Genomic DNA, 15,576 nt, shown 5'->3' with positions numbered 1-15,576 from the left:
TGTGGTTTATGCTCCATTTGTTGAAGATATAGATTTCGTTGTAGATGTGTTTTTATTATTTGGATATCTGAATTTTAACGTAATGATTAGGGATATTTAAATGTGGTATTGGAGCTTTTATTGGATAACTATTCAAGAGTAAAAGGGAAAAATGGAGGAAGAGTACTAAAATTGAATTCTACAATGCTTAATGAGGTTTGAATTTTGTTTTAAGATGGTGGTTTATGTGACTAATATGATGATAGATGTGAAGTTAGTTGATATTTGGTGAAGGTTTATCTCTATAGAGAAAGTTTTTTTTCCATCTTTTTTTTCATGCTACAATTTTTTTTAAGAATTGATTATTGTTTAAGAATTTTTGATAGATAATGTTACTAACTTTACTAATATTTTATATTAAGTTTGAGTTAAATATATGTTTCATCTTAACTCCGTTTGTTAAATATATGCATTTAAGTTTGATTTAAATATGTTTTTTAAGTCTGATATCTTAGTATTAATTACTTTTCTTTTTGTTAGTATTTTAATCGGTTATGTTTTTGTTTTTTTTTGTAAGTGGGTTTTTTTTCTCACATATATTATTAACTTTATTAATTCTTCACTCTTTATTTTGGGGGGGGAAGGGGGGGTTGGACTAATTTGAGTTGGGTTATTAATGTGTAATAATTATTGGGGAGGGTATAGTTTATTTAGATTACTGATAATGTATTGTAATTTTATTATTTTATTCTTAATTTTTTTTAATGTAATCCTATATGTTATTCATGTTATAAAATCTTAAATAAAGTTTAAAAAAAAAATTGACCGTATGAAGAACTTCTGCATTATATGTCTGAATCAAGATGAACTTCTCCTGAAGAAGAGGAAGGAGTTTAACGCAGCAAAATCGATCCTATGGAAGAAAGACTATAAATTTATGTTAAGATATCCAGCGGTGCTTAAAATAGTTATCCCGGGGCAGCAAAGCAAACTGTTCTCGGATCCGGAGAAAGCACGAGAAGAACGCCTGCAAACAAGAAAGAGAGATGAAGAGATGTAATAAGAACAAGAATTATGACAAACTTCATATAAAGAAGAAAAATAATGTATAAGTAAGAACTAAGGAGGGGAAGAAAAGGGAAGAAAGGAAGTAAGGGGGGAATTAAGAGGGTGAGCTTTGTTATATGTGAAGATAAAAGTCTTTTCTGGAGGGGGTTGGGTGGGAGAGAATAACAGTCACTGCGAAATCAGTTGACGCTTGAGAGTGGGTTCGCAATCCAAATGGAGAGGGGAGTTGTGGTTGCCTGGCAAGGGACAAGGGGCAACTCAGAGGGGGGGGGGGTACATTTGGCGTTAAGGGAATTTTAGATGTGGGAGTAGTGGAAATATTTTATGTTTTAGAAGTGTTTTCTTATAGTGCGTTCAAAAAAAGAAAACAGAAATGGATATGGTGGAAAGGTGGTGATGAGGAAGCGGAAATGAGGTGTAAACAAAGTATGAAATGGCCATGTTGAACTATATGACTATAAACATTAACGGAATATATAACCAAATCAAAAGGAAGAGGCTGTTAAATTTACTGAAGAAAGAAAAAATAAATACAGCATTCATGCAGGAAACACATCTAAATGAAGTGGAACACAAGAAATTAAGGAGAGACTGGGTAGGGCAAGTAACGGCAGCATCATATAATTCAAAAGCCAGAGGAGTAGCTATATTAATGGCTCCTAGAACGCTTCCACCAGCGTTCTCTCCGCTCCATCCTCAACATTCATTAGAGCGACTGCATCTCCAACATCAAAGTACTCGTACTCGAGATGGCAGAGGCCGACAGCATTGAATCCACACTGCTGAAGATCAAATTGCGCTGGGTAGGTCACGACTCCAGAATGGAGGACCATCGACTTCCCAAGATCATGTTATATGGCGAGCTCTCCACTGGCCACCGAGACAGAGGTGCACCAAAGAAGAGGTACAAGGACTGCCTAAAGAAAACGCTTGGTGCCTGCCACATTGACCACCGCCAGTGGGCTGATATTGCCTCAAACCGTGCATCTTGGTGCCTCACAGTTCGGCAGGCAGCAACCTCCTTTGAAGAAGACCGCAGAGCCCACCTCACTGACAAAAGACAAAGGAGGAAAAACCCAACACCCAACCCCAACCAACCAATTTTCCCTTGCAACAGCTGCAACAGTGTCTACCTGTCCCGCATCGGACTTGTCAGCCACAAACGAGCCTGCAGCTGTCGTGGACATTACCCCTCCATAAATCTTCGTTCGCGAAGCCAAGCCAAAGAAAAAAAAAAAGCTATATTAATCAATAAAAATGTACCAATCAAAATAGAGGAGGAAATAATAGATCCAGCAGGGAGGCATGTAATGATAAAGTGTCAGATATATTCAGAATTTTGGAATTTGCTCAATGTATATGCACCTAATGAAGAGGATTAAAAATTTATGCAAGATATCTGTTTGAAGATTGCAGATACGCAGGGGAATATACTGATAGGAGGGGACTCAAAGATGGACAAAACTGGACAAAAGACTAGCAGAAAGAACAAAGTAACCAAATTTATGCTTAAATCGATGCAGGAAATGCAACTTCTGGATATATGGAGGAGACAACACCCAAAGGAGAAGGAATACTCATATTATTTGGGTAGACATAAAACATACTCAAGGATAGACCTGTTCTTGTTGTCAGCCCACATCCAAGGGAGAGTTATAAAAATAGAATATAAAGCTAGATTGTTATCGGATCACTCACCCCTGTTATTAGCAATAGAGCTGGAGGACATCCCACCGAGAACATATAGATGGAGATTAAACTCAATGCTACTTAAAAGACAGGATTTTAGAGAATTAATTGAGTGACAAATTAAAATGTACTTTAAAATAAATACGGAATCAGTGAAAGATAAATTTATACTATGGGATGCAATGAAAGCATTTATCAGAGGGCAGATAATAAGTTAAGTAACTAAGATGAAGAAGGACTACAATCAGGAAATAGAACAGCTGGGAAGGGAAATCGCAAGTACAGAAAAAGAATTAGCAATAAGGGAAGATACAATAAAAAGAAGAGAATTGGCAGACAAAAAAAATACGAAACACTACAAACGTACAAGGTGGAGAAGAACATAATGAAGACAAAACAGAAGTATTATGAGCTAGGAGAAAAAATGCACAAAATACTAGCATGGTATCTTAAAACAGAACATACTAAAAGAACGGTATTGGCATCAAGGAAAAAGGACAAGTAAATTACATATAACCCAATGGAGATCAATGAAAACTTCAAGGAATTCTACGAGCAATTATATCGAACGGAGAACGAAGGGAAATAAATCAAAATAGATGAGTTTCGACCTAAAATTGAACTTCCGAAATTACAAGAAGAGGAGCAAAACAAATTAATAAAATAATTTGAAATAGAGGAAATACAAGATATATTAAAAAAAACCACCGATCAATAAAACGCCGGGAGAGGACGGACTCCTAATAGAATTCTATAAAACATTTAAAGACTTATTAATTCCTCCTCTCCTGGAAGTAATGAACCAGATTGAAGGAACATAAAACATGCCAGATTCATGCAAAACAGCAATAATTATAGTAATACCAAAGATAGGGAAAGATCCACTAACACCAGCATTGTCTAGACCAATGTCTCTACTCAACACAGATTATAAGATAATAGCTAAACTATTAGCAAACAGATTGGCCGACTGTGTACCAAAAATTGTAAAACTAGATCAAACTGGATTTATTAAGAAAAGGCGAACAATGGACAATATCTGTAAGTTCATTAACTTAATCCATGCAGTACAAGGAAACAAGACGCCAACAGTGGCGGTTGCCTTAGACGCAGAGAAAGCCTTTGACAGAGTAGAATGGAATTATTTATTCAAATTACCACAGAGGTTCAACCTACCAGAGAAATATATTAATTGGATTAAAGCATTATATAAGGGACCATTGGCGAAGGTGACAGTAAATGGATTTACTGTCAAATTCAAACCAATTTAAATTAAGCACGTCAACTAGACAAGGATGTCCACTATCTCCCTCACTGTTCGCGTTAGCTATAGAACCATTGGCAGAACTGATAAGAACATAAAATAAAATAAGAGGGATAAAAATAAAAGAGAAGGAATATAAAATCAGTCTATTTGCAGATGACATCATAGTATACTTAACAGAACCAGAATTATCAATAAAAAAATTACATAAGAAATTGAAGGAATATGGAGAGGTATCGGGGTACAAGATCAATGCAAATAAAAGTGAAGCGATGCCAATGAATAATGCGAATTTCACAAAGTTTAAAAAAGAATCACCATTTAAATGGCAAACACAAGCAATCCGATACCTAGGTATTCAACTAGATAATAATCTAGGCCATTTATACAAATTAAATTATCAGCCATTAATGAAGAAATTACAAGACGACTTAGAACATTGGAAAGATTTACCACTAACATTGATAGGAGGGGTAAATTGCATGAAAATGCATATCTTCCCAAGGATACAATACCTATTTCAATCGTTACCAATTCACCTAACAGAGAAATTCTTCAAGGAGCTAAAGAAAATAATAAGGAAATTCTTATGGAAAGGGGGGAAACTGAGGATGGCGCTAGATAAATTAACAGAATGGTACAAACAAGGGGGCTTACAGCTACTAAACTTTAAGAATTATTATAGAGCAGCACAATTAAGATCTATCAGATTTTTATCAAACAAGGGAAAAACCAGATTGGACCAGATGAGAGCTAGATAAAATAGGGGAGAAGGTACCTGAACATATATTATATAAGTGGGATGAAAAGCTGGTGCAACAAAGGAATTCACCAGGACTGCACCATCTGCTCAACATTTGGAAGAAGATTCACATAGAAAGGAAAAAAACAAATTATCAACTACCAAAATTAATATTGACGCAAAATCAACTAATCCCTTTCAGAATAGATAACCTTTCCTTCAGAGAATGGGAGAGAAAAGGGATCAAAAGAATAGAAAATTATTTTTCGGGAAATAAATTATTATCTTTTGAACAAATGAAGTGCAAATATGGTATAACTCACAGTACAATGTTTGCATACCACCAACTGAAAACCTACTTGAAGGACAAATTGGGAAGCAGGCTGAGATTACCAGAAGGAAGCAATTTTGAATATGTGATTACAGACACAATGATAATTAAAAGATTTATAACAAACATGTACATCAAGCTGCAAGAGAAAGAGAACGAGGAAACAAGCTGTAAACCCAAACAAAAATGGGAACAAGATCTAAACATAAAGATAAAGAATGAAATATGGGAAAAGCTATGCTCCGGAACTATGAGAAATACAATAAACACGAGGTTACGCATGATACAATATAATTGGTTACACAGGCTATACACCACACCTCAAAAGTTAAATAAATGGGACCCTACAGTATCAGATAGATGTTTTCGCTGTAAGAAGGAAACGGGAACAACAGTACATGCAATTTGGGCATGTGAGAAAGTGGAAACGATTTGGGAAGATCTAAATCAGGTATTAAATAAAATCACAAAAAGCAACATACTAAAAAATCCAGAGATCTTTCTTCTAAGAAATACAAGAAGTAAAGAACTTGGACTCGATTTGGATGGAGCACAAAAAAGATTTATTATGATAGCCTTAGCTGTAGCAGAAAAATGTATTATGTCAACCTGGAAATCAGAAGATAGCCTGAGAATACAGCAATGGTACATAGAAATGAATAAATGTATTCCACTGGAAAAAATAACATACAATTTAAGAAATAACATCACAGTATTCGAACAAATTTGGGAACCGTACATGGAACACAACAGAGAAGTCTTACCGCAGACCTCCACCACCTAAAATGACAGAATGAGAAGAAGACGAAATGAACTGACCCAGTATGTAAAAGTAGATGACACAATTTTCTTGTTTATTTTCATTGTGTGATGACATTGTTTAATGGGTTTAATGTATCATATATGTTGAACGTTGAGTGAGTGGGATGGGGGGAGTGAAGGAGGGAGGGAAGGGAGGGGGAAAAAGGAGAGAAAATGACACTGTGTATATTCAAGAGCAAAATGTTTATGTGTATTTTGGTCAATATGGTTTATAGTGTGAAAAATGAAATTTTTTTTTTAAAAATCAAGGTGAACTTTTTTCAAAAATGGATCCCACAAGTGTTGTCAGAAGACAAATTTGGAGGAAAAACTGCATAAAGTGAGCTCATCGTGTGGAGTCACGTAATGGAGAACTGGCCGGTAGGGTAAAACCAGCCCTCTCCAGAAAAAAAGTCAAGAAAAGATAAAGTTCAACAAAAATAAAATATAAGAAATAAAAGATAAAGTTACAGAGAAGAGAAAGAAGATGGCACTCAAGAAGGAAAAAGTAAAAACAACAGGGAAAAAAAGAAGAAAATTCACCGGAAAAGAAAGAAGAAGGCCTTACTTGCAAGAAGGAAGAGGAAGCCTTGGTGACGAAGAACGCCCGTTTTCCAAGGTTGGTGCCCGCCCTGCGGAGTTGCGACCCCCCGACGATGGACTGCAAAAATGGCTCTCTGAGCCAAACAAAAGTGCGCAGACTGCACATGCGTGAGGAGTCGCACATGAGCAGTGCGCAATCTAAAGTAAAACACAGACGGGAGGGAGGCTCAGCTGAGGAGCGGGCAACCATGGCGCGACCAGCTGAGGGATGCTCGACACCAGGGCTCTCAGCTGGAAGATGAGGAAGGCGGCAGGAGAGGGAATGAAGTACCAGACGAGAAAGAAAGTCGATAGGGTGAACAGCAAGAGGAGCAGCAGCAGGAGCTCAGACAGATGAGCAGCTCAGAAGTAGAGGACCAACAGCAAGAGACCTGACAAAGTGATACAAGCAACTCATCAGGAAAATCAGAAGAGACACAGATACAAAGAAGAGAAGAAGAAGACACAAACACAGGTACAGACACAGAAGAGGACCAAGATCTTCACAGAGAAATAGAAAGTAAAACAGATGGACAGAAAATAGATAAAGCTTTTTTTCAAGCACAAATGAGAGCATTAAAAGAATGGTTGTCATTAAATTTAGTGCAATTAAAAGAAAAATGAAAAGAACAGAAGATAAAGTGCAAAGATTAGAGCAAGTCATGACAGAAATAGGGAAAAGAGTACAAAATGTGGAAGAACGAGAAACGGCTGTAGAAATGGAAGTAAACGACTTAAGTGACAAAAAAATTCAAGAGACACAAGAGTTGTTAGCTCAGAAATTTGATATGTTGGAAAATTATAGTAGGCGAAACAACATAAAAATAGTGGGCCTGAAGGAAGATGAAGCCGGCACAGATATGAAGGAATTTATAAAAGAATGGATCCCAAAGGCCCTTGGAACAACAGAAATGCAGGAAGAAATGGAAATAGAAAGGGCACACAGAGCACAGATACATCAAAAACGAAGTATCTTAGTAAAATATTTGAGATATACGACAAGAGAAAATATACTGGAACGGGCAAGGAATAAAATTAGAGAAGATAATAAACCATTGGAATACAAGGGTCAAAAAATATATTTTTTACCCAGTTTTGAACTCTTAAAGAAGGGGAAGGAGTTTAATTCAGCAAAATCGGTCCTATGGAAAAAAGGTTATAAATTCATGTTAAGACATCCAGCTGTGCTTTAAATATTTATCCCCGGGGAGCAAAATAGACTGTTCTCAGATCCGGAGGAAGCATAAGAATTCGCAGAGCATTTGCATGACAGAAGGAGAGATGAAGAGATGTAATAAGAATGAAGAATGGCGATAAAGTATATATAAAGATTTAAAAACAATGTTTACGTAAAGAACTAAAGAGGGAAAAGAGAAGGGAAGGAAGGAAGGGGAAAAAAAGGAGAGCTTTGCTATATGTGCAAAAAAAAAGTGTTTTCTGGGGGGGGGGGTGTTGGGGGGCAGAGAATAACCGTCACTGCGAAATCAGTTGACGCTTATGAACAGGATCTCAATCCAAATGGAAAGGGGAGTTGTGGTTGCCCGGCAAGGGATAAGGGGATTTGGGGTTAAGGTAATATTGGATGTTGCAGTTGTTGGAGTATTTTATGCTTTAAATGTGTTGTCATACATTGAGTTTAAAAAGGGAAAACTGAGAGATGAAAATGGGAAAAAGGGGGATGGTGGTGGTGAGGAAGCAGAAATGAGGTGTAAACAAGATATGAGATGGCCACGTTGAACTATATGACTATAAACATTAATGGAATACATAACCAAATTAAAAGGAAGAGGCTATTAAATTTACTGAAAAAAGTCAAAAATAGATATAGCATTTGTGCAGGAAATGCATCTAACTGAAGTGGAGCTTAACAAATTAAAGAGAGACTGGGTAGGTCACATGGCGGCAACATCATATCATTCAAAAGTGAGAGGTGTAGCTATATTAATTAATAAAAATGTACCAATCAAAACAGAGGAGGTAATAATAGATCCAGCAGGGAGGTATGTTATGATAAAGTGTCAGATATACTCAGAATTTTAGAATTTGCTCAATATATATGCACCTAATGAGGAGGATCAAAAGTTTATGCAGGATTTTTTTTTTGAAGATTGTAGATACACAAGGAAATATATTGATAGGAAGGGATTTTAACTTTAATTTGGATCCAATGTTGGATAAAACTGGACAAAAGATAAGCAAAAAGAATAAAGTGGCCAAATTTATGGTTAAATCAGTGCAGGAAATGAAACTTATGGATATATGGAGGAGGCAGCACCCAAGAGAGAAGGAATATTTATATTATTTGAGTAGGCATAAAACATACTCAAGGATTTACATGTTTTTGTTGTCAGCCCATATTCAAGGGAGAGTTAGGAAAACTGAGTATAAAGCTAGATAACTATCTGATCATTCACCCCTGTTATTAGCAATAGAACTGGAGGACATCCCACCAAGATCATATAGATGGAGGTTAAACTCCATGCTACTAAAAAGGCAGGAATTTAGAGAGTTTATTGAACGCCAAATTAAAACATATTTTGAAATCAGTCAAAGACAAATTTATATTATGGGACGCCTTCATCTGTTGTTCCAAAGCCTTCATTAGAGGGCAGATAATAAGTTATGTAACTAAGATGAAAAAGGATTACAATTGGGAAATAAGAGCTGTTGGAAAGGGAGATAGTAAGTACGGAAAAGGAACTAGTAAAAAGGGATGATATAAGAAAAAGAGAGAATTGGCGGAGAAAAAAATAAAATACGAAACATTACAAACGTACAAGGTGGAGAGGAACATAATGAAAATAAAGCAAAAGTACTACAAACTGGGAGAAAAAAAAAACACATAAAATATTAGCCTGGCAACTTAAAACAGAACAAGCTAAAAGAACTGTATTGGCATCAAGGAAAAAGGACAAACAAATTACATATAACCCAATATAGATTAATGAGAACTTTAAGGAATTTTATGAACAATTATACCAAACTGAGAACGAGGGGAAAGATGATAAAATAGAAGAGTTTTTAGCTAAAATTGAACTGCTGAAATTGCAAGAGGAATAAAACAAACTGATAAAACCATTTGAAATAGAGGAAGTACAGGATATATTAAAAAAGCTTCCAAACAATAAAACACAAGGAGAGGATGGATTCCCAATAGAATTCTATAAAACATTCAGAGTTATTAATTCCTCCTCTCCTGGAAGTAATGAACCAGATAGAAGAAACACAAAACTTGCCAAGATTCATGTAAGACAGCAATAATTACAGTAATACCAAAGACGGGGAAGGATCCATTAACACCAGCATCATAAAGAACAATACAGAGTAGAATGGAAGTATTTATTTAAAGTATTACAGAGGTTCAATCTACCAGAAAAAAATATAAATTGGATAAAAGCATTATATAATGGACCGTTGGCGAAGGTAACAGTAAATGGATATGTATTGAGCCAATTTAAATTAAGTCGGTCAACTTGACAGGGATGTCCATTATCCCCCTCATTGTTCGCCTTAGCAATAGAAACATTGGCAGAACTGATAAGAACAGAAAATAAAATAAAAGGGATAAAAATAAACGAGAAGGAGTATAAAATCAGCTTATTTGCAGATGACATCATAGTATACCTAACAGAACTAGAAATATCAAAAAAAGAATTACATAAGAAATTGAAAAAGTATGGAGAAATATTGGGGTACAAGATCAATGCAAATAAAAGTGAAGTGATGCCAATGAGTAATGCGGATTATACAGAATTTTAAAAAAAATCACCTTTTAAATAACAAACACAAGCAATCCAATACCTAGGTATTGGAAATTGCAGGAAAACTTAGAACATTGGAAAGAATTACCGCTAACGTTGATAGAGAGGGTAAACTGCATTAAAATGAATGTCTTCCCAAGGATACAATACTTATTTCAAATGTTACCAATTCCTTTAACAGAAAAATTCTTTAATGAACTAAAGAGAATAATAAGGAAATTCTTGTGGAAAGGGGGGACACCGAGGGTAGAGTTAGATAAATTAACAGAGAGGTATAACCAAGGTGGTTTGCAGTTACCAAGCTTTAAAAATTATTATGGAGCCGCACAATTAAGGTATTTATCAGATTTTTACCAGGCAAGGGAAAAACCAGACTGGACTAAGATAGAACTAGATAAAATAGGGGAGAAGGTACCAGAACATATACTTTATAAGTGGGATGAAAAGCTGGTGCAATATAAAAGCTCAACAGTATTGCATCATTTACTTAATATATGGAAGAAGATTCACTTAGAAAGGGAAAAAACGAATTACCAAATACCAAAATTGTTATTGACACAAAACCAACTCATCCCTTTTACAATAGATAACCTTTCCTTTAGAGAATGGGAGAGAAAAGGAATCAAAAGAATAGAAAATTGTTTTTTGGGAAATAATTTATTAACATTTGAACAGTTGAAGTACAAATATGGAATAACTCACAGTACAATGTTTGCATATGATCAACTGAAAGCTTATTTAAAGAATAAATTGGGAAACAGATTGAGATTACCAGAAGGGAGCTTCTGGATATGTAATTACAGACACAATGATAATTAAAAGATTTATAACGAACATGTACATTAAGCTGCAAGATAAGGAAAATGATGAAATAAGGTATAAACCTAAACAAAAGTGGGAAAACGATTTAAACATAAAGATAAAAAATGAAGCATGGGAAAAGTTATGTTCTGGAACTATGAAGAATACAATAAACACAAGGTTATCATGATACAGTATAATTGGTTACACAAGTTATATATCATGCCTCAAAAGTTAAAAGAATGGGATCCAATATTATCAGATAGATGTTTTCGCTGTAAGAAGGAAATGGGAACAACAATACATGCAATTTGGGCATGTACGAAAGTGAAAATGTTTTGGGAAGATCTAAATCAGATATTAAATAAAATCATAAAAAATAACATATCAAAAAATCCAGAGATCTTTCTTTTAAGTAACATAAGAAGTAAAGAATTAGGCCTCAAATTGGATAAAATGTAAACAAGATTCATTATGATAGCCTAAGCAGGTGCAAAAACTGTATAATGTCAACTTGGAAAATGGAAGAGAGAATGGTACATGGAAATGAATAAATGTATTCCATTGGAAAAAATAACATATAATTTAAAAAATAAAGTCACATTATTTGAACAAATTTGGGAACCATACACAGAACGTAACAGAGGGCTTGCCTCGGATCTCCACCCCCTAAAATGATAAGAAGACAAAACGACTTGATTCAGTGTGTAAAAGTAGATGACACATTTTTCTTGTTTATTTTCATTGTGTGAAGACATTGTTTCATGTTTTTATTGTATTGTATATGTTGAATATTTATTGGTTTTGGAGGGGGGTGGGAAGGGGGGATGGAGGGTAGGGGGGAAAAAAAGGGAGAAAATGCCACTGTGTATATTTAATGAGAAACGTTTGTATATATTTTGGTTGATATGGTTCACTGTGTGAAAAATAAAAAATTATAAAAAAAAGAGAGCTCATCAAACACTTAGACCCAGAAGAGCCGGCGACCAAAGTCCAACACCAGTTCAGGGTGAAGCTTTTAAGTTACTGAAAACAGGAGATAATTCTGGGAGCAGCATATGATTAGACAGAATAATGGTCCGCCTGAGGCTGATCATGAAAAGGTGCTATTTTTTCAAGACTTTCGCCCGACCTTAATTAAATAAAGAAAAGAATTTGAAGATGTGAAAAGACAATTACATTTCAAATTTCATTAGTTAAAATAACTTTAGCTATGGCTAAAAAATGTTTATTTATTTGGAAGTCGGACTCCCCTCTACAGACAGAGATGAATAGTTGTATTCCTATGGGGGGTGAAAAAAATTACATATAATCTAAAAAATAAATATGGCATATTTATAAAAATATGGCAACCATATTCAGACTATATAGGGCCCCAAATATAAAAAGGTACTATTATTATAAAATAGACTATCCCAATGAAGATTTTCTTTTTTTAAACCCAATTGTAAACCCTGACGATTTATAGATTTACACAGGGAAGGAGGAGGGAGGGAAGGGGTTATTGTGTTTTGTTTTGTCAGAAAAAAGTTATATACATATATATTTATATATTTTGAAAATAGAACATTTTGATATGTATATTTATGGAAAAAACAAAAACAAAATATTTAGGAAAACTTTGATTTATGAAGTCCAAGATGCCAATAGCTTTCTTTACAACCCTGTCTACGTGACACAGTTTCAGGGAATTATGTATCTGTATTCCTAGATCCCTTTGTTGCTCTGCACTCCTCAGTGCCCTACCATTTACTATGAACAGTGGAACCCCGATTTAACACACCCTGATTTAACATGAATTCGGATAAAATGTGATTAGTCATTGGACCTGATGTGCTGCTTAACGTCCACGTTCCATTCTTTGAGATTGGGCATTAAGTGAGACCATTTTAAAAGTTGCTGTACCAGGGATGGCCACCCTGTGGCATAACAGATGTTTAGAAGCGGCATGTCTAAATCAGTGGTACTCAATCTTTTTCTTTCTACTCATATACCACTTTAGTTATTTGTTATTTGTGATTAATAAGGGATTACTTAAGGTGATATGTGGGTGGAAAGAAAAGTTTGAAAACCTGTTTTAATCATCCCTAATTGACTCATTATGTGCACGGTTTCATAACTCCAAAGGAAATGAGCCAATGACAATTTTCCTCAAGTAAAATATTTCAGTAACAATTGGGTCTAGAGCAGTGGTTCCCAACCTTCCCTTCCCACTCACATTCCACCTTAAGCAATCCCTTACTAATCACAGAGCACTTATGGCAAAGGGATTACTTAAAAGTGCGATGTGAGTGGGAAGAAAAAGATTGAAAACCATTGGTCTAAATGATTAAGGTAAGTACAGTAATGTTTATCTTGGTGGGGAATTCATTGCATGGATGAAGGGGAGGGTCCTGGCGCGAATGGGGCGAGGGAGTGCTGCCGAATGGGGGAGTTTCTGCCACAATTGATGTGTGTGTATAGATATACTGATTTAACACGACCCCGCTTTTTTTGTGATGCAATAATTTTGGACCCCAACCATCGCGTTATAATGGGGTTCCACTGTATGTCTTACCTTGGTTTGTCCTTCCAAAATATATTGAATTCCATCTGCCATTTTCTGCCCCATTTTTTCAGTTGGTCCAGATCCCTGTGCAAGCTTTGAAAGCCATCCTCTCTGTCCACAACACCTCCAAACTTCAGCAATCATCATCCAGATCATTGATATAAACAACAAACAACAATGGTCCCAGCACTGATCCCTGAGCCACACCACTAATTATAGGTCTCAAGTTTGAGAAGCAATCATCCACTACCACTCTCTTTCTTCTCCCATTCAGCCAAATTCAAATCCATTTTACCACCTCTTCATAGATATCTAGTGTCTGAACTTTCTGAACTAACCTCCCATGTGTGACCCTGTCAAAGACCTTGATAAAGTCCATGTAGACAATATCCATAGCCTTTCCTTCATCTGCTTTCTTGGTAACCTCTTCAAAAACTCTCTAAGATTAGTTAAACACGACCTACTACGCACAAAGCCAGGCTGACTAGGCCTGGCTGTCCAAATACTTGTATATCCTATCTCTCATAACACCCTCCAGTAATTTACCCACTACAGACATCAGGCGCACCGCCCTTTAATTTCCTTGTTTTCTTTTGGAGCCTTTTTAAAAAATGGAACAATATGAGCTACCCTCCAATCCTCCGGAACGTCACCCGTGGATAAGGACATTTTAAATATTTCTGATAGAGCCTCTGCAATTTCTACATAAGGTCCAAGGGAATATCATGTCAGGCCTGGGGGATTTATCTACCTTTATTCGCTGTAAGGCAGCAAGTACCTCTTCCTCTTTAATCTCTATACGTTCCATGCCACTCCTGCTTGTTTCTTTTCCTTCCTTATACACCATGTCAGTTTCCTGAGTAAATGATGCAAAAAAAAAACTGTTTAGGATCTCCTCCATCTATTTGGCTCCACACATAAATGACCACTCTGATCTTCTTGGGGACTAATTTTGTCCCTTACTATCCTTTCACTCTTAACATACTTGTAGAAACTCTTTGGGTTTACTTTCACATTATCTGACAAAGCAACCTCATATCTTCTATTTGCCTTCCTGATTTCCTTCTTAAGTATTTTCTTACATTTTCTATATTCTTCTAGTACCTCATTTGCTCCTTGTTGCCTATACCTGCTATATACCTCTCTCTTCCTCTTTACCAGATCGCAAATATCCCTTGAACACCAAGGTTCCCTATACCCATTAATTTTGTCTTTAATCCTGACAGGAATATGCAAACTCTGCACTCAATATTTTGCTTTTGAGGTCTTCCACTTAATGAACACATCCTTGCCACTAAACAACTTATCATAATCCACTCTTCCTTGATCCTTTTTTATTTCCACAAAATTGGCCTTTCTCCAATTAGAATCTCAACTCAAGGACCAGACCTATCCTTATCTATAATTAACTTGAAACTAATGAGATTTTGGTCATTGGACCCAAAATGTTCACCTACACATATTTCTGTCACCTGACTTGTCTGGTTCCCTAATAGGAGATCAAGTATTGCATCAGTTTTTAATGTACAAATTCAAAGGTATATTGGCCAAAAGATATCCTAGAGTGCTTCACAATATGAATTGCTTCTGGAATGCAGTGCCTATTGTGTTGCTTTCTACATCAGCCACTGATTTGCACAGGGAGAGGCGTCACCTGTCATTCAACTGTTCCAATGGATCAGATTGGAAATAAAAATACCAATATATAGAGGTACCAATGAGAGAGGATGCAATACTTAATCTCCTAATAGGGAACCTTTTCACTTTGCTACCATCAGTAAAAAGGTATAGGAAAGTAAAGACAAGCACTCAATAGCACAAGAACAGCTTCTTCCCCGCTGCCATCAGATTCTTGAATAATCAATAAACCAAAGACACTGCCTTACTTTTCGTGCACTATTATTTTAATTTTTTTTATAGTAATGATGTAAGATGGTTATAATATGAATGTTTGCTCCATGATGCTGCTGTAAAACACCGGATTTCTTGACTTGTTCATGTCAATAAATT

At 35.8% G+C, this 15,576-nt stretch overlaps 1 protein-coding gene across 5 annotated transcripts in view; it reads right to left on the bottom strand.

The window, feature by feature from the left end:
- LOC138763377 (host cell factor 1-like) overlaps window positions 1–15,576 on the bottom strand; it is a 141,431-nt gene that overhangs the window by 21,682 nt on the left and 104,173 nt on the right. For 4 of the 5 annotated variants that reach the window (XM_069937426.1, XM_069937430.1, XM_069937427.1 and 1 more), the window contains one exon: window positions 14,318–14,422. The exons of the other annotated variant lie outside the window; for it this stretch is intronic. In XM_069937426.1, the coding sequence (XP_069793527.1) occupies window positions 14,318–14,422 (105 nt within the window). The remainder of the gene's footprint in view (window positions 1–14,317; window positions 14,423–15,576) is intronic. 5 annotated transcript variants of the gene reach the window in all.

The sequence above is a fragment of the Narcine bancroftii genome, chromosome 5 (assembly GCF_036971445.1).
Source record: "Narcine bancroftii isolate sNarBan1 chromosome 5, sNarBan1.hap1, whole genome shotgun sequence".
Classification (NCBI taxonomy): Eukaryota; Metazoa; Chordata; class Chondrichthyes; order Torpediniformes; family Narcinidae; genus Narcine; species Narcine bancroftii.
The sequence above is the reverse complement of the archived record's forward strand: the minus strand, read 5'-3'. Positions and strand labels throughout refer to the sequence as shown.